A 20,230-nucleotide genomic window follows, 5' to 3' on the forward strand; every position below is an offset into this window, starting at 1 on the left:
TTTTTTTTTTTTTTATCAAAAGCCTGAATTGTTCATGTCACTCACAGTATGTTCACAGATGTTTTGTATCTGTTCAATATTATGACAAAATAGTTCGATAGTTTTAGCTAGCACTTTTATCGACTTTTGTAATATTAGCAAATAGTCTAATCTATGTTGTTTGGTATTGTGCGGTATTGCATTTGAGAAATCCTCATTGTTTTGCCCAGATTTGCAAATTCATTTTAGCTCTGTAAAAACATGGCTGCTTTTATTTTTGTGTAATTTTCTTAGAAATACATCACATCAACACATTGCAAAAATGCCAGAAGACTGAGACCCACATCTGTTTTTTTTTTTGTTTTTCTTTCTCCGTTTCAGTGAAAAATTAGTAAAAAATATTCTTGCCAAGGATGTTAAAAGTCACATTAAGTAACTCATAATTGTTTCAGCACTAGAGTAGAGAAATGTTGTAATTAAGATGTCCTGTTTGTTTGTATGGAAGAAGAGTAATGCGTGTATTAAAAAAAAGAGAGACTGAAACTAGCACTGCTGAGGGGACTTTACACAAGAGGAAGTTTTCCATTGTTTATTAAAATGGGAAAATTCAGAGTCTGACTTGCATTTGTGTAGTTTTTTTTTTTTTATATCAACATTACACAGGCAGAGTTGTAAATTGATAATAGTCTAATTGACTGTTGACTGTTATTCTAAACCTCTGCAGAGCGAGTCAAATTAAAATCTGCTCTGAACAGCTGGATAACAACTCTTGAGCTGTTAATGAAGCAACTTGTTTATGGAAAAACATCCCCACTGTGTTTGAATGAATTATTTGGCTGTTGATCTTTATAAGCGTATTGAATGAAGTTACAGCACCACACAGATTTGGCGGTTATTGGCCATCTGTGTGCGTGTTCATGCTACACCAGCTGGACTAAACTCATGGTGGGGTCATGTAGTGCTTCCAGCTTCAGTCTGTCACTTAAGTGTGATCTCTTCCTGTATTTCTGATGTGTTTTCCGTACAGCCTGTGTGTGTGTGTGAGATCACTCTACTTTCACTGCCATCACAACAGCTCATTTGCATCTTGCTGGTACAAGACAGTTGGCGTGTGTTTTGTCTCGCATTGGCTTGTGAATTTCCTGATGTGTTTGTTCGGTTTGGGAGCTCTTCCGTGTTAAACTGTTTGATGTAGTGAATTGCTAGGTGAATTCAAGAGGCCTCTCGGGCTTTAAAGGAAAGTTTTGGGCAAATACAAGTTGAGCTCTATCAACAGCATCCATGAAGCATCAACCACATTTAATTGCTGTAATGTTTGGATTACAGGACTCACTCCAAACCCAGTGTTTGACAGTGTGATAATCTCTGTACTGTAAACAAACTGATGCAGTCTTTGCTTTTTGATGAAAGAAATATTAGTAACTGTAGGCACTAGGGATGTTGCGGTGACGGATTTTTTCCACCGGTAAATCGACGTGTAAAAAAAACGGTAATCCCGGTGTCACCGGGGTTGCGTGTCGGGGATTTCGGGTGGCCGAAAATGCGGTCGTGCAGACGTGCACACGTCTCAATTTACTTTCACTTTAATTAGCGGCAATTCAGTAGCATTTGTTTGAATTAATCATGGGTTAATTTATTTTATTCTTAATAAAAATACACAAAACAATAAGACACTCGCTTGTATTACACACATCTTTATTGCAAAATGAATAATAACTTAACACACCATGCAAAAACTAAACAAAAGCACTTATGAAACACCTTTAAAGTGCATTTATTAACAAAACGAACCACTGCACACATCGTGCAAGTATCAAACAAGAAATTATATTAAAAAAATTCACTATTCGTTAAATAAAGTTTCTGCCTTTTTCAGCAAAAAACAAAACAAAACAAAAACACCGCACAACCATCGAATATGAAACGAACGAACATCAAGAACTTCGTTAAATACGGTAGCCTACCTGAATAATCACTGGACACTTAAGTGCAAAAAAAAACTAATATAAAAATTAAACTCACGTTAAGCTGTTAAAAAAAAAAAAGAGGTAGGCCTATTAACTGCATACACCGTACAAAAAAATTATAAATAGGCTAAATGAGAAACAATAAACGAAAAACCTTCATTTTAAATTGCAACAGGGAACAAAATGTGATCACACTGCTTGTTGCATACATTCTTACATATTCCTGGCCAGAAAAGCCAACACATTTACCATTTCTGGTTTCAAAAGAGATCTTGTTGGGGTGATTGTTTCCCAACGTGCTGAACACTCTCTCGGATGCGCAGCTTGTTGCACAAACACAAAGATATTTTTTGGCTACTTTTGTCAAAACGGGGAGCCTATTCGAAGTGTTACCTCCGGATGCTGCCACTTTCATCAGGCAAAGTTTACAGGTTGCCTCGTTAACGTTTTCAGGTTCCCTGTTGGCATTTGGTTTGAATCCAAAATATTTCCAAATAGGTGCTTTTGCATTTCGCTTTGAAACCAGATCTTCCGCCATCCTTTGCCAGTTAGCTCGCCTCACTCTCCTCAAATGATAAATGAAATCGGACACCGGCTGCTGCTTTACTGCGGCGCTCGTTCCGCTTACGCTAAATTACGAAGGCACGTAGTCACTAACTGAATTAAGTGCTTTATTGCTATAGGCTAAAACTTCAACATAATGGGGACGGTGCCGGTGGTCAAGTGCTATGACCGGTAGGTGGGTTAAACACGGTGTATCACCGATAACACCGACTATCGCAACAAGCCTAGTAGGCACATTAACTGTCAGCGGTTATTAGTAAACTACTACTACTGATAGTTATGTGCATCAAAGATCATATACAAAGTGAAGCTAAATGCTGTTCTTTTGAATTGTCGATTTATGAAGCAAGCAAAAAAAGCGTGTATAGTAAAAATATCAATTTCTCAATTTGAGTCGATTTTCTCATTTTGAGGAACTAATATTGATTCTTAAAGGTGCCCTAGAACTTTTTTTTAAAAGATGTAATATAAGTCTAAGGTGTCCCCTGAATGTGTCTCTGAAGTTTCAGCTCAAAATACCCCATAGATTTTTTTTTTTTAATTCATTTTTTTAACTGCCTATTTTGGGGCATCATTAGAAATGAGCCGATTCAGGGCTACTGGCCATTTAATTCTCGTGCTCCCCGCCCACGGAGCTCGTTCATGCCTTGAACAGTGCATAAACAAAGTTTACACAGCTAATATAACCCTCAAATGGATCTTTACAAAGTGTTCGTCATGCATGTGTCGGATTATGTGGGTATTGTATACTGTTAGATTGTTTACTTCTGATTTTGAATGAATTTGAGGCTGTGCTCCGTGGCGAACGGCTAATGCTACACTGTTGGAGAGATTTATAAAGAATGAAGTTGTTTATGAATTATACAGACTACAAGTGTTTAATAATGAAAATAGCGACGGCTCTTGTCTCCGTGAATACAGTAAAAAACGATGGTAACTTTAACCACATTTAACAGTACATTAGCAACATGCTAATGAAACATTTAGAAAGACAATTTACAAATATCACTAAAATATCATGCTATCATGGATCATGTCAGTTATTATTGCTCCATCTGCCATTTTTCGCTATTGTCCTTGCTTGCTTACCCAGTCTGATGATTCAGCTGTGCACATCCAGACGTTAATACTGGCTGCCCTTGTGTAATGCCTTTCATAATGTTGGGAACATGGGCTGGCATATGCAAATATTGGGGGCGTACATATTAATGATCTTGACTGTTACGTAACAGTCGGTGTTATGTTGAGATTGGCCTGTTCTTCAGAGGTCTTTTAAACAAATGAGATTCATATGAGGAGGAAACAATGGAGTTTGAGACTCACTGTATGTCATTTCCATGTACTGAACTCTTGTTATTTGACTATGCCAAGATAAATTCAATTTTTCATCGAGGGCATCCCAAGAATGGGAGCACATGTGAACTGATCATCTCCTCCGCTTTACTAGTTACAACACAAAATAAACATGAATGAACATCAGAAGGCATGTTGAAAGAAACAGTATAATTAACAAAAGACCCGCCTCCTTTAGTTACTGTTGCTTTGTCCGACAAGCCATGCCGCTCTCATGCCACACTTCATGTTCTCACAGTGAAAAATACATTGCGGAGCAAAGAGGACACTGACAACGTATCGACAGACAAGACAGAGCAGATTACTTTTGATATGAAAGTCTCAAATTTTGTAATTTTTAAAGAAATTTAAACAGTAAATACCGTTTTGTGACTCTTTAATGTGTCGTGACAGATCGCTGTAGCTCCTCGGATCAAGCGGCTCATGAACCGATCATCGCATCTTACTAGGTCATTTATATCAAATAAACATGAATCAACCACATTTCAACCACAGAACGACGTCAGTACACATCATTTTTCAAGTTCAAGCCCACCAATGTAAATCTACTAACTCCCCTGACTGCTTTGTTGGACAAAATGGCAGATTCGGTGTTGTTATTGGTTAGATCGCCTGTCAATCAAACTCCGACAAAAGGTCAATTTAACAAAATCCATATCACGTCTCATGTCATGGCTCAGTGTTTCAGCCACGGAAAGACATCAAAACGGCTTGTAAACGGTTACGTTTACCTCAGAAAAGCCATTCAATGTTTAAAATCTCATTAAGTCAGCAAGAAAAATTAGCTCTTGAGAGGAGCATTTTGTTAAATATAGTCTATGCACTATATTGCATATTCATTGTATTTTTACTTGACCTCTTCTTCACTGTTTAATGTATGAATTAATCTGACTTGTTTTTATGACAGCTGCCATTTAAATGTTTATATTTAAAAAGAAGGAAAAAAAAGAGAACTGTAGCTGATCGGCCCCAATTAATCGATATCGAATTGAATCGCAAGCTTATGAATCGAAATTGTTGCCCAGCCCGAATATTAATGCATTTATAGTCAAAGTGCAATGTCACACTGCATTGACTTGTAAAAGTGTTAAAATACTGCTTTGAAAGCATTTCTACAAGGCTTAAGCATTTATACATTTTAACATTGGACTATTTTTGAAGAATCACTTGCTGGCTTTAGCCGTATAATCTGTTGTCATCATGGCCATGTATAGTTACTCTGGTATGACTTTTACTGGAAAAAGGATACAAGAAGTGGACTTTCATACCTCTTTGAAAGCATGGGTTCATTGGTTTCCATTATTTATCCAGACAGTCTGAGGGACGGGTCAAAATCATTGTCTGTGGAAATGGACAGCATGCTACAGAACGATGTTCATACGAGCACTGGAGTTGTTGAACCTGAAACATTCATGTATACACTACAGTTCAAAATACAAATACAGTAAAACCGTAAGAAACATTTCTTATCAATGTTGAAAACGGTTGTCCTGCTTCATTTGTGATTAAATTTTTTTCAGGATTTTTTGATGAATAGAAAGTTAAAAGAACAGGATTTATTTGAAATGGAAATCTTTTGTAACATTATAAATGTCTTTGGCACTTTTGAACAATTTAGTGCATCCTTGCTGAATAAAGGTATTCATTTCTTTTTAAAAAACCTTACTGACATCAAAACTTGTAATTAGGTCAGCATTGTGTGACGTATATTCATCTATATGAGTTCTAACTTGATTTTTAGGGAGGCCCTGAATGTTTCCCTGAAGCAGCTTATGAGTGAGCATTTACTGGTAACAGACAGTTTGGCATTCTTTCCTGAGTAGTCACGCTGGCAGATCGTCAGCTCCCTCTTTCTGAGTCTGAGCTCTAGGGTTGATATAGTGGTCATGTGATCTACCCACGGTTTCTCTCGTCACTATGTGAGTCATCAAGAATGCTGTTAGTCAGACATAAACAAGTGCTTTGTGTGTATACAGATACTTTTAGATTCGGAAAAGAAGTGAAATGTGTGGCAGCCTGAATGTGTCGTGTCAGAGGACCTGCAGGGTATTTCAGCTCAGCCCCAGCCCACCCCATTTTGGTTGCATTTCCTCCATAGTTCGAGGTATTTTTAGCTTGGGCACACAACTTTTGTGTGTGTCCTCATGGCCTTAGGCTGAAGATTCTAGTGTGCTTTGTGTGCCGACTTGGACATGATGTCCCCCATTACGGAGCTGAATGGAACAGTGAAGTTAACTCGGAGCTGAACTCCCACATCCTGAGCTCTCCAGAGATCCGCAGCATGAAAGGGGGGTGGATGCTGGTCAACCCGCAGACCCTCACAGCAGCTACAGGCGCTGCCGGATGCAATAGAAATATTTGCCCTCAAGCACTTACACTTGAAGATCACTTTCTCTCACACATCCTGAGTTACACAGTCACAGACTGTTGCCCAATTCCAGGGATCTTCACTGCAAATGGGACGAATAGCATCTTGTAAACAGTTAGGCTCTCTCAATGCTTCAGAACGCTGACTGTCCTTGTCTGAAGTCGGGGACACACCTAACGACTAGCTAAAACATTCTAAGACTGAACTGAACACACATACCGATTGTTTCCTTCGACTGGAGCCGATTTATATACTCACACATGGAATTTGAACACGACTGTAATCGCAGACTGAATGCAACTAGCTCTGACTGGACACGTTTTGAGCGTGATCAGTCATAAATATCAATTTACATTCATAATCGGCCTTACAATCGTTAAGTGTGTGCGCGGATTGAGTTTTGACATCTCTACAGTGGAGAATATATGCAGTTTGTTCTACACTTAGTTTGTATGCTTATTTCCTGAAAACGTACAAACTTGTCTCTTTTGGGCAAAATTCACCTTTCTGAATATCTGTATTCTGTTTATCTTAAGGAAACTGAAAAAAGGTTTCTAGTCAAGTAACCTTTATGTATATAGTGCTTTTTACAAAGCAGATTGTGTCAAAGCAGCTTTACATTGATAACTGGTATATATTTTTGGAAAGAGAGCTCTTAAAGAATAGTGTCAATGCAGGCAGATCAAAGCACTGTTGAATATCAAATGTCAAGTCAAATGTCCCCAACTAAGCAAGCCAAAGGCGACAGCGGCATGGAACCCAAACTCCAACAGGTGATGTCAGGTGGCAAATAGGTGTTAAAATGGAGGGAAAAAAACCTTGGGAGAAAACCAGGCTTAGTCGGGGGGCCAGTTCTCCTCTGGCGAACAGTGCTTTGTAGGGCTGCATGATATATCGCATGAGATTGTCACGCGCATTTCTTCAGTAAAGCCGGTTCCCTGATTACCGCTAAATCGCCATCACCTGCTTTCAAATGGAGCGGCATTTAATAGACAGAGCCGTAGGTCACTGAAAAGCCACGCAATATTGCGTTCATTATCGAAGGCGATTCATCTGCGATATGAACGCGATATTGCGTGGCTTTTCAGTGATCTACGGCTCTGTCTATTAAATGCTGCAACATTTGAAAGCAGGTGATGGCGATTTAGCGGTAATCAGGGAATCGGCTTTACTGACGAAATGCGCGTGACAATCTCATGCGATACATCGTGCAGCCCTAGTGCTTTGTTACGATTCAGGTAGCTATCATGAGTCCGATGGGATCGCAACATTCAAAGTTTTTATTCTAGTTCCAGTTTTATTCTAGTTGAGGATCGTATTCATCATGCTGGTATGGATGGTTTGTTGAGGAACTGTGCCACTGGTTGTCGTGTTGATGAGGCCTTCGCAGTGGATGATCTAGTTCACCTGGATACGGCCCGGATCCGGTTGACTACGGTAAACTTCGTGATAAACGGAGAGACTAATATTAGCGTAAATACCATTCTTCTTCTGATGTAACGAGTACATCTGGTGTTATAGGAAGTGTTCTATATACACCATTTATTGCATTTCATACTCTAAACAACATTTACGAACATTTACATTAACCCCCCCCCCCCCCCCCCCCCCCGGTCACTTAAAGGTCTTCATTCAAGTCCCTGTTTGACAGGAGTTAAAGTTTGTTTATGCAGGTATATGTTGTGTGTGTATGAGAGAAAGAGAGAGAGAAATTGCTTATGCTTGGCTTTTTGAGATGCTGCGTTTCATTGTTCAATTGTTTTTATTTAGCAGATGTTTTTATCCCAGAAATCATTCATATTTTTTCATTAGACCCCTGGGAATTGAACCCTTATCTTGTTTCTCTACTAGTTGAGCTTGAGTATTTCTCTGCCATGACACTGAGAATTTAAAGTGATAGCTCTCCCAAAATGAAAATAATCCCATGATTTACTCACCCTCAAGCCGTCCTAGTTGTATATGACTTTGAGGATGAGATTTTGAAGCTCAAAAAGTGCATCCATCCATCATAAAAGTAATCCCACAATAAAGGCCTTCTGAAGCGAAGTGATACATTTGTGTAAGAAAAATAACTAGCTTCCGACAGATGGCCGCAGGCATCGATTTACGGTGAACGAGTGAACTCTGATCTGACGCGTGATGTATTGATGAATGTGGAAGCGCAGAGGAGAGAGCAAAACAAAACACTGTTTATGAATTAGAAGTCTAAAACAAAGAGAAAGAGAATTGTCGGAGGATTTCAATATAAGAGAAGAGGAGCTTGAGTTTGTTGTAAAGCCCTCCTTGTTTGAACCGCGAGAGGTGTTAAAGCTTGCCCTACTCCTACATCCTGTGTCAGAGGTTACTCTTTTGGCGCAAGTCAACGTGTATATGGCCGTTTGCCGGAAGCTAGTTATTTGAATTTTTTCAAGTTTTAAATATGGATATTTTTCTTACACAAACGATCTCTTCGCTTCAGAAGGCCTTTACTAACCCCCGGAGCCATGTGGAGTATGTTTATGATGGATGGTTGCACTTTTTTGGGCTTCAAAATATCATCCTCGAGTTTATTCACTGCTATTATAAAGCTTGGAAGAGCCAGGACATCATTTAATATAACTCTGTATACTCCTAGGATGGCTTGAGGGTGAGTAAATCATGGTAATTTTCATTTTTGGGTGAACTATCCTTTTAAGTGCATTTTATTTGTACTCAAATTATTAGTCAATGGGTGTGCTTCATGAAACATGATGAAGCATGATGAATTTGAAATATTTTTTAAGCCATTTTTATGTAATCTTTTGAATGGAGTTTGGTGCAGCAGTTTACATAAGGATGGTTTTATGGTTAAAACCAACTTACAGGTTTGTTTTGCTCAGGTTTCCTGAATGAGTGGCATAATATCATGAAGAGAAGTGAAAAGTGAGAGAACACTTGGCAGCTGCTGTGCTGTAAAATCATTATAACACCATTGTTTTTATTACAGCCAAAGCTTGTATACATTTAATGACAGAACACAAGTTCAATGCCTTTTTATTGTGTGACCTGCAGCGGTTAATACCCCTAATTTGACTGCAGAAAAGTACACTGGAGGGCACTTTGGCTGTTTACACTGCAAGTCTTAATGCGCACATCCAATTTTTTTTTTTGTCCTGCCTGTTTACATTCACTTTAAATACAGCTGGTATCTGAGTCTATATTAATCCCCACCCAAAACGATTCTGTTAGTGATTGCTACTATGTAACACGGTTGACCCTTTGATTTTAAAATTATTGTATAATTCACATCGGGTGGCCATGATTATTTGCCCATATAGAAAAGTTAAAAGCACAAAAACTGACTGAATGGATATAGGTCGGAAAATAATGGTGATTTTCGTTTATTTTAGTAGCATAGTAAGATTTCATTTATTTAATTGAATTCAAAGGAATTAACGAGAGCGAGAGATTGAGTGTGCATCTGTATGTAATAGTGAAGCTTGTTAGTTTATTTACAAAAACAGCGAAGTTCATCTCATTGCTGAGAAATAGCCTTTAATGTAGCTTTCAGTAGCAAAAATGTTTTATTTAAAAAAAAAAAATCATGGGGCATGCTAAATCAGTTTCTGTGCTCCTGAATGTTTCTGTGTGTGCAATTTCTTATAAAATTTCCACCTCAGTAAAAAAAAGCTGTAGTTTTAGTGCAAGCGCATACAGGCACATCTGCTTCATGATGATTTTTGTGGGCAAATGTGTCACCCTCTCCATGTGGTGGCTTGGAGTTCCAAGAGGAATCGAATATGTGTTTAGATGTCAGATGTCCAGATATCAGATTTTATATGTATTGGATTTATCTGGTGCAGGCTTTTGTTTACATGTGTGCAACAAATTCCGATCTGTGTCGGATGGGAGTATAAAATGTTTTTTTTTTTTTGTGTGTGCCAGTGTAAATGCAGCCTTTGAGACTGGATCCCTTTTTTGCTTCATCCTGCTGTAGCAAATTCTGATTATTTTTTTGCTAGGGTTCAGTCATTTGGAATGATTCGGGAATGGAAGTCACTGTGTGCTCATCCTGACTGAATACATTTGGTGTATCATGTTTTATGAAGACTTGACAGGAGACAGAACGACTGTGCTGTGCCAATGAGTAACCGTCAGTCCGCACACTTCATCAGATGTCATAACACGTTCCTCCGATCCCGTTTTCTCGTTTCTTTAAGCACAGAGACATCCAGTTTTGCTCTGAATGTTCCCATTCTGATTATTTACGACTGTCTAAACCTGAAGCATTATTCAGTTGACTCATCCGAGTAATTCTTTCAGTAGCAGTGCTGTAGTAGTGATGTTTATAGGTTTCTCTTGAAAGCCGTGAGCTTGTAGAGAGATTAAATAAAAGGCTCTAGAGAGCAGTATGAGGTGACATGAGGTTTCATTAGCAGGAAGTGTAGGTGTGGGGATTGCCAGATTACGGAGGCAGTGTTGGGAGTGATTACTAGAGAGGCGAAGACATTTAGGCCCTCCTTTGGTATCAATTACCAGCCTGACCTTTAACATGCTTCAATCGAAAAACAACTGGCTGAAGAACAAGAATTGATTGTGAAGATGCAGGATGGTCTGCGGGAGTAAATATGGTTTGTTTGCTGAGCTCTACATAAGATGTAATCTGTGATGGGTTTTCATTTGGTCGTGGAGTCACTTGGGCACGTCCTGTTGATGAGATCACACTTTGCTCTTCCTCTCTCTTTCCCCTACTCAAGACCATATGATCATCTTACCTATGTAAAACTAGTCATTACTCAGCTCATAGTACACTGTGGGGCTTATTTTACTTTTTAGTGAAGGAAGTCATCATCTAATGCAAATTTGCAAGCTGTATGTTTTTCAATTCTAAAACAAGATGAAATTTCAGTAGTACCAGTGCCAGAGAACTTCTGCTGTCATCACATGAAAGCCATATTTTCAACAGCAGTTTTGTTTTGAAAATATGTAGTATTATTAGACTTTGCTTTTTCATGGAATTTAAAGGATTAGTTCACTCCAGACTTAAAATTTTCCTGATAATTTACTCACCCCCATGTCATCCAAGATGTTCATGTCTTTCTTTCTTCAGTTGAAAAGAAATTAAGGTTTTTGATGAAAACATTCCAGGATTTTTCTCCATATAGTGGACTTCAATGGACACCAAACTGTTGAAGGTCAAAATTACAGTTTCAGTGCAGCTTCAAAGGGCTCTACATGATCCCAGACGAGGAATAAGGGTCTCATCTAGTGATATGATCAGCCATTTTCTAAAAAAACTATTAAATAAAAAATTTATATACTTACACTAGCTCTGCGATGTGCCACGCATTATGTAATCACGTTGGAAAAGTCACATGTGACGTAGGTGGAAGTACTGATCCAGTGTTTACAAAGCAAACGTGCAAGGAAAAAATCAAACGCCCTTTACAAAAAAAGGTAAAAATCAAAACAAAAAAACAATATCGGACAAATTTGAAGTTTGAGGAGAAAATGAGATGTTTTTCTGCTTACGTCATTGTGTAGAGCCTTTTGAAGCTGCATTGAAACTGCAATTTGGACCTTCAACCCATTGTACCCCACTGAAGTCAGCCATATGGAGAAAAATCCTGGAATGTTTTCCTCAAAAATCTTAATTTCTTTTCAACTGAAGAAAGAAAGACAAACATCTTGGATGACATGGGGGTGAGTAAATTATGAATTAATCCTTTAAGTAACCAGTTACTAATAGAATTATTAATATTTATACAAATGCATGTTATTGATCTTTTTGTGAATGACTCAATACATTTATTTTTGTTTTTCTCGTAATTCTCATAATCAATCTCAATCATAATCAAGCTTGATCCTTCTGGGAAATGACGGACTTCTCTTTGGTCATGTATGACAATGTTCTCCAATCATTTCATCCGCTTAAACTTTGCCCCTTTCTTACAATCAACTCTAAGCTCACATTCAGATATTCTTCCGTCCAGTCAACAACCCATGCAAAGAAGCAAATCCTCACCCTGTGCTGGCTTGCTTTCTTTTTCAATAATCCATTTCACTAGGATGCATGTCATAGTACGGAAGAATAAATCACCATGACTTTTTAATTGTGACTTTAATAAACTGGATCAAAATGTCAGTATTTAAATGTAAAAAAATGGCTATAGCAGTACAAAGTGAAACTCAAAACATTGACATGTGCATGAATTAGGCTGTCTTCATTTATGGCCATTGAAGAGCTTGACGATGAAATCTGTATGCGACTTATTCATGCTCCTATTGGTTATATACTGCTAAAAGCATTAGTGTAAGGCTGAAATTAATCATTACATTGTACAGATTATAGACTAGCCTACAAGATTCACTGGTCAACAAAAAGGTGGCATGTTTCTGTTATTCCTGCAGATTACAGTAATTTTTATTATATTATACGCTAATACCTGTGCAACAGCTGGCTAGACAGCATGCACCTACTTGGACAGAGTACGGCGTACTGACAGCAGTCGGTCCTGCTTTAAAACCCAGTACGAGTCCTTTGGAAGTTGTTAATGATTCAGACCACATCAGGGGATAATTAGAGAATCCATGGGCAATTACTTAAGCAAACATGAACAATTTGAATAATGCTGTTTTGGGGGGGGCAGAGAGGATGTGTGCAGATAGTTAAGTATAATTGGGATGATGGTGATGATTACAGTGATGGATCTGCTGTAGATGGCATAGATGTAAATTAAAGAGCTAATTACTGTGATTTGCTTCCTTCACAGAGAGCCCAGCGAGGAGTGCAATGGAATTAGCGGTGCTCTCCCTGTGGAGCCCGCGCCTGGCTCGAGACTGAACGAGTGGTGTCCTGCTCCACCCCCTCCCGTCCCTCTGCCCGCGCTCCACCCCGCCATTATGGGAGACGGCCTGGACGCAGTGCAGATGTCGGGGAGCAGCAGCAGTCAGGGGCAGCCCTCGTCCCAGGCCCCTTCCCTCTTCAACCCCGCGCCCCCAGAAATCGTCAACCCTACCCGGCCCAAGCGCCAGACCAACCAGCTGCAGTACCTGCTGAAGGTGGTGGTGAAGTCTCTTTGGAAGCATCAGTTCGCTTGGCCTTTCCACTCTCCTGTTGATGCCGTTAAGCTAAATCTGCCTGTGAGTGATCTACGTCCATTTACTGTTCTGTCATGTCTGTGATGAGCAGGTTCTGTCAGACAGCATAGTTGCACTGTTTATTGCAATTCTTTTGCCACTGAAATCAGACCCTCCAGGATTTCGCAATACTACGATCACTGAATTTATCGCAGAATCAAGCAAAATCAGCAATATTCGGAGGAGCTTGCATTTTTTCTTAATTGCCGGAGATTTTGGGCTTAGACACATCCCGTGACGTCATCACAACAAGCATTTAGTCAACTCGCGACAGGAGTCCAGAACAGTGGTCCAATCTCGATCACATGTTGAGATTATACGTTATTATACAGTGCTGGATCGCAGAACTCTGTTTAACCACAGATATCAGATCAAACAGTGCCGTCGTGGAAACTGTTTGATCTGATATCTGTGGTTTAACAGAGAATTCTGTTAAAAATTTGAATGCTTCTCACAAGATTTCACAGCGATGTTATTAATTCTGCTGTGAATTCAAGCATTTTCTTCTGTGTAATCTGGAAACCATGAGAAACATTGTGCAATAAACACAAAGTGTAGACTAAGTGTAACATGGCATACAACCCTAAGTGCTTCACACAACTTTTCCCAGCACTTCAAAGCTTTAAATATTGCCCAATTTGAATGTTATTTTTAATGTCATGTCCAAAACATTATTTGTTCATCCTTCATAGTTTGTCCCCATTTGTAAAACTAAAAGTTTCACGATGTAGGAAAGCAAACACTTATTTAGAAATAAAAAAAGACAATAAATTACCACTGTAGTAGATGCTGCACAGGAGCACTTATTAGCCATTTCCATACCCTATATTTATTTATTTATTTATTTATTTATTTTTAAAGTTCTATTTATGGGCTTTGTGTGCCTTTTTATTTGGAGAGGATTGTAGAGAGCAGACAGGAAAGCATTGGGCAGAGAGAGAGGGGCAGGATCGGCAAACGACCTCGAGACTGGAATCAAACTCGGGTTGCCGTGAATGCATTCGTGCCATATGTCAGTGCACTAACCACTAGGCTATCGGCGCCGACATATTTTTAATATTTATTAAAGGATTAGTCCACTTTTAAATACACTTTTCCTGATAAATTTACTCACCCCTATGTCATCCAAGATATCCATGTCTTTCTTTCGTCAGTCGAAAAGAAATGAAGGTTTTTGAGGAAAACATTCCAGGATTTTTCTCCATATAGTGCATTTCAATGGCTACCAACAGGTTGAAGGTCCAAATTACAGTTTCAGTGCAGCTTCAAGGCTTTAAACAATACCAGATGAGTAATAAGGGTCTTATCTAGCGAAACTAGATCATAATCGGTCATTTTCGAAAAAAATACAACAGTTTATGCTTTATAAACAAAATATCGCCTTGAACGTACTTTCCGCTTCCGCATTCTTCATAACGCTTACGCTGAATGTTCTATGCCTTCCCTGTTCCATCTATGGAACGAAAGCGGCGCCAGTTTCGTTTTTTACCATAAGTTGAATAGGGAAGGCGTAGGACATTCAGCATAAGCATTATGAAGAATGCGGAAGCGGAAAGTACGTTCAAGGCGATATTTTGTTTATAAAGCATAAACGGTTGTATTTTTTCCGAAAATGACCGATCGTTTCGCTAGATAAGACCCTTATTTCTCATCTGTGATCGTTTAAAGCCCTTGAAGCTGATCTGAAACTGACATTTGGACCTTCAATCTGTTGGTAGCCATTGAAATCCACTATAAGGAGAATAATCCTGAAATGTTTTCCTCAAAAACCTTCCATTTCTTTTCGACTGACGAAAGAAAGACATGGATATCTTGGATGACATGGGGGTGAGGAAATTTATCAGGAAAAGTGTATTTAAAAGTGGACTAATCCTTTAAATATAATAATAAAATAAAAGTTAATATCTGCATCTCACCTCAAGCTCAGTGCCTTTCTGTCAGCCCTCACAGCGCTGACAAATCAGGGGCTGGTGCCACATTAGAACTTAATGGCACCAGTGCTACTGCCCTCAAATGTTAGTCTGGAGCCCTGCAATGGTTCTCGAGGTCAGAAAAGTAATAACAATGTTAAAAGAATATTGTCTGTGGTATATTTTCACTGCAAAACAACAAGAAATGCTGCAAATATTGCTGCAAATTTTGAGAAAAGCTGCCGCAAAAATCAGAAAAAAAGTTTGCATTAGTCCATTTGAATTCAGATTTTGAAAAGATGTGTAAATGTACTTGCGGTCAAAAATGTTCTCCATTGAAGGTCTCAAAGCTGCTTGCTGTTATTAAAACATAAGGTCATTATGATGATGAAAGTTATGGATTGTGATGTGTCATGCTGACTTTTTGTAACCTCCTCTCCCTAGGACTATTACAAGATAATCAAAAATCCTATGGACATGGGAACAATCAAGAAACGCCTAGAGAACAGTTACTACGTCAATGCCCAAGAATGTATTCAAGACTTCAACACCATGTTTACTAACTGCTACATTTACAATAAGGTACTTCACATTTCTGCTGCCATCAATCACAGTGGATTGAAGTGATGTGATTGGGCATGTGGTTAATGGTATGTGTCGCCCCCTGCAGCCTGGGGATGACATAGTCTTAATGGCAGAAGCGCTGGAGAAGGTGTTCCTCACCAAGATTTCAGAGATGCCCCCGCAGGAGATCGAGATGTCGACCTCATCCGGCAAGGGTCGTGGCCGGGGCAGGAGGGAGCCAGGTATAAATCTCATATTCGCTCTTACTCTTACCACTCACACTGCTGCTCTTTTACATGTCCTACTCGACTGCTATATCCAGCTGTATCGGCCAGAAGATCATATGGGCTTCACTGTCTTAAGCTATGTTCAGACTGTCAGTCCAAATCCGTTTTTCGTGTATATCCAATTGAAATCTGATCAAATTTAGCAAATGTGAACGGCAAAAATAATTTTTACAAACCCATTTCCAGCTACATTCATATGTGCTTTGAAATCAAAGTGCAAACTGCTCTGATCAGAATTAGCATTTTTGTGACTTTATCAAGCCACGTAAAACATAAACGTCAGAAGTTATAGGAAACATGCTGAAAGTCACTGCAGAAACAAGATTGTTGTTGCAAAGTGTCGGATGAGCAGAATGACAATGTTTTGAAACTGGCAGAGACAACAGCGCGGAATAAACCCAAGCATACCAACCTCCTACTTTTCTGCTGCTGCCTCATAAGACGCAGTTGTCCAGCGTAGCGGCTACACATTATGTTGTAAATAAGACAACATCTGTATTGCAAACCCTTCCATGCTACGGTTTCTGCTGTTGTTGTTGTTTTGGCACATGCCTACCAGCGCAATGTCATTGCCATAGAAACCAATGCAGATATTCCGGGAAAAAGAAAGAGCGGCATGGACACGCAAATCGGATCTGAACAGTTGAGATACATAGTGTGGACGTCAATAATTTTAGATCACATTCCAATTGGACTTTCACTTTCAGAATGTTTTTTTTCCCCCAGCTGATCAAAAATAAAAACACTGACAGACAATCAGAAACCATTCTGCTTTAAGAGTGCGAGTATTTAAAGGGGCAGATGACAAAACTGCAGCGTGCACTTAGAATAAACAATGTTGCTGTCAGCTGGTGTGGACACTAATATAGTTACCATTTTTTGTGTGAATGGGCCTTAATTCTTTTGTATTCTCTCTCTCTCTCTGTATTATTAGATATGACCATGAAGATTGGGCCTGGCCTTGAGTCTTCACCCACAATCCCTCAAACACGTGGCCTTTCCAGTCTTGCCCCTGGGCCACAAACAAGAGGACCACCACAGGGTCCGCCTACTTTACCTCCCCAATCTGCCATGCAAGCCTTGCCCCCTAGAGTGCCCCCTTCACTCCCTTCGCTCCCTTCACTTCCTCCCCTCGCGCCTCAATTAGGGCCACCTTTTTCTTTGGGCCCCACTGACTGCAACCCACCGGCCCCCATCATGACGGCTGTGCCTCCCCCCACCCAAACTGCCCTGCCACCCGTGCACATGCAGCAGAGCACTGCTTCTATTCTACAAAGCCCCATCCAAATGGCTCCCAAAGTAAGTCGGCTCATAACATTCAACCAGTCTTTGTTTTTAAAGTTGCGTCTTTCTCTCCTCACTCGCTTGTTAAATTTTTCATCAGCAGCAGAGAAAAAGTCAGAAAAGGAAAGCAGACACCACGACACCTACGGCAAATGACCAGCTGAGCGAGTCCTCGCCCGCCGAGTCAAAGTCAGGGAAGACTCTGCCACGCCGCAGTGATAGTACACGACCAAGCAAGCTACCCAAAAAGGAGGCACCAGACTCTCAGCACCATGGGACAGTTGCCCCTGGGACCCACAGCCCTAAGCAACAAGAGCAGTTACGCTACTGCTTAGGCATCGTAAAGGACATGTACGCTAAGAAGCATGCAGCATACGCTTGGCCCTTCTACAAGCCAGTGGATGTGGCTGCTTTGGGGCTGCACGATTACCATGACATCATCAAACATCCCATGGACCTCAGCACTATTAAGGTGAAAATACAGTTGCTGGATCTCAATCGAAGGATGAGCCTTGTTTGCTCTCCATGCTTACTCGTTCAGTGTTCTCTTTGGTTGTGCAGGACAAGTTGGAAACCAGACAGTACAGAGATGCTCAGGAGTTCGCAGCAGATGTGCGGTTAATGTTCTCCAACTGCTACAAGTACAACCCTCCTGACCATGAAGTGGTGGCTATGGCACGCAAACTGCAGGTATGTGGACACCTGCAAAAGACTGTGTACTTTAGGACTTGCATGACAAGTTTTTTTTTTTTTTTATATAAAGTCAGACGTCTAGTCGGCTAGACAATGTTTGCTTTATGTAAGTGACTCGCAATAGACCATGCCGCATCAACAAACAATCATCAGTCATCTTCAACAAAAGTATTTTTCACTTATATAAACTTTATTTATATAATCTGTTTAAAGGTGCCCAAGAATGCTTTTTCACAAGATGTAATATAAGTCTAAGGTGTCTCCTGAATGTGTCTGTGAAGTTTCAGCCCAAAATACCCCATAGATTTTTTTCAATTCATTTTTTTAACTGCCTATTTTGGGGCATCATTAACTATACACTGATTTTTTTCAGTCGCCACCCCTTTAATTCGCGTGCTCCCTGCCACACGAGCTCTCGACTATATTACAGTGCATTTACAAAGTTCACACAGCTAATATAACCCTAAAATGGATCTTTACAAGATGTTCGTCATGCATGCTGTATGCATGCTTCGAATTATGTGAGTAAAGTATTTATTTTGATGTTTACGTTTGATTTTGTATGAGTTTGAGGCTATATGCTCTGTGGCTAACGGCTAATGCTACACTGTTGGAGAGATTTATAAAGAATGAAGATGTGTTTATGCATTATACAGACTACACGTGTTTAAAAATGAAAATAGCGACGGCTCTCTTGTCTCCGTGAATACAGTAAGAAACGATGGTAACTTTAACCACATTTAACAGTACATTAGCAACATGCTAATGAAACATTTAGAAAGACAATTTACAAATATCACTAAAAATATCATGCTATCATGGATCATGTCAGTTATTGATGCTCCATCTGCCATTTTTCGCTGTTGTTCTTGCTGGCTTACCTTGTCTGTGCACAGATCCAGACGTTAATACTGCCTTTCCTTGTCTAATGCCTTGAACATGAGCTGGCATATATGCAAATATTGGGGGCGTACATATTAATGATCCCGACTGTTACGTAACAGTCGGTGTTATGTTGAGATCCGCGTGTTTTCCGGAAGTCTTTTAAACAAATGAGATTTATATAAGAAGGAGGAAGCAATGGGGTTTGAAACTCAATGTATGTCTTTTCCATGTACTGAACTCTTGTTATTCAACTATGCCAATATAAATTCAATATTTAATTCTAGGGCACCTTTAATGCTGCTCAAAGGTAGCATAATGTAAATAGCCTACATTTATAATTATAAAACTAATAAACAAGAGCACATTAAAGGGTAGGGCTACAATATTAAGACATATATCAGTGTCAGTTATTGCTCTTGATATCTTAATAATAGGTTTAATAGAATACATAAAATAATTTTTTTTTGTGTTTGATGAAAGGCACGTCATATACTGGCTACACAGAAAAAAACAATCTAAGAACCTTTTATAAATTAGTTTTTTTACACATTAGAAAATCAAGACTTCACATTGGTTATTTTAGCAGCATGACAAACAAAATGGTTATTCAATCTCAAAATAAACTACATTACAGAAAGCGAGTCAGTGTTCCCCATCACTGAAGCAGTCCAGTCTACAGCGAGTAATGCTTAACGCTGTAAAAAATGCATAAAAACAAATGCAACGTGAGTAGATCTTAATGTAATGATGAAATCAACACTTTTTACTCACGATCACATTTCACTTTAATCATAATACATTTTGTTTAATCGTGTAGGTGTAAGGCAATTTGGAGGGCATTTTTTGTTTATTTTGGTGGCATTTTTGCCACAAGCCCCTCTTAATTTCCAACTCAAGTCTGGAAGTGTTTGAGAAATGTTCCACTTTCTTAACTCGGGTGTTCAGTATAGAAACCATATGTTGTTAGTATGTAACCTCAAGTGAACATTACTGAATTATGAAAAGAGTCTTATACTAGATCCTCAAAAGGTTCTCTGTTTTTGTAGGATGTGTTTGAGATGCGTTTTGCTAAAATGCCTGACGAGCCAGAGGAAATGCTGGCACCCGCTCCTGCGCCAGTGCTCCACCCGGCTCCTGTAAAGACACAGCCGCCCATGGGCCCAGCCTCGTCCTCAGACAGCTCCAGTGATTCCTCATCTGAATCCGACTCCTCCACGGATGACTCTGAAGAGGAGAGAGCCCAGAGGCTAGCAGAGCTTCAGGAGCAGGTGAGTGAGG

At 39.5% G+C, this 20,230-nt stretch overlaps 1 protein-coding gene across 5 annotated transcripts in view; it reads left to right on the top strand.

Moving 5' to 3' along the window:
* Positions 1 to 20,230, top strand: part of brd4 (bromodomain containing 4) — a 65,818-nt gene that overhangs the window by 34,209 nt on the left and 11,379 nt on the right. For 3 of the 5 annotated variants that reach the window (XM_048188555.1, XM_048188538.1, XM_048188523.1), the window contains 7 exons: positions 12,963 to 13,332; positions 15,684 to 15,821; positions 15,910 to 16,045; positions 17,025 to 17,389; positions 17,475 to 17,846; positions 17,936 to 18,064; positions 19,999 to 20,220. In XM_048188555.1, the coding sequence (XP_048044512.1) occupies positions 13,093 to 13,332; positions 15,684 to 15,821; positions 15,910 to 16,045; positions 17,025 to 17,389; positions 17,475 to 17,846; positions 17,936 to 18,064; positions 19,999 to 20,220 (1,602 nt within the window). In that variant the 5' untranslated portion in view covers positions 12,963 to 13,092. Of the gene's footprint in view, positions 1 to 11,852; positions 11,893 to 12,962; positions 13,333 to 15,683; positions 15,822 to 15,909; positions 16,046 to 17,024; positions 17,390 to 17,474; positions 17,847 to 17,935; positions 18,065 to 19,998; positions 20,221 to 20,230 lie in introns of those variants that run through there. The other 2 variants (XM_048188548.1, XM_048188529.1) reach the window with 2 other exon arrangements.

Source organism: Megalobrama amblycephala, linkage group LG1 (genome assembly GCF_018812025.1).
Source record: "Megalobrama amblycephala isolate DHTTF-2021 linkage group LG1, ASM1881202v1, whole genome shotgun sequence".
Classification (NCBI taxonomy): domain Eukaryota; kingdom Metazoa; phylum Chordata; class Actinopteri; order Cypriniformes; family Xenocyprididae; genus Megalobrama; species Megalobrama amblycephala.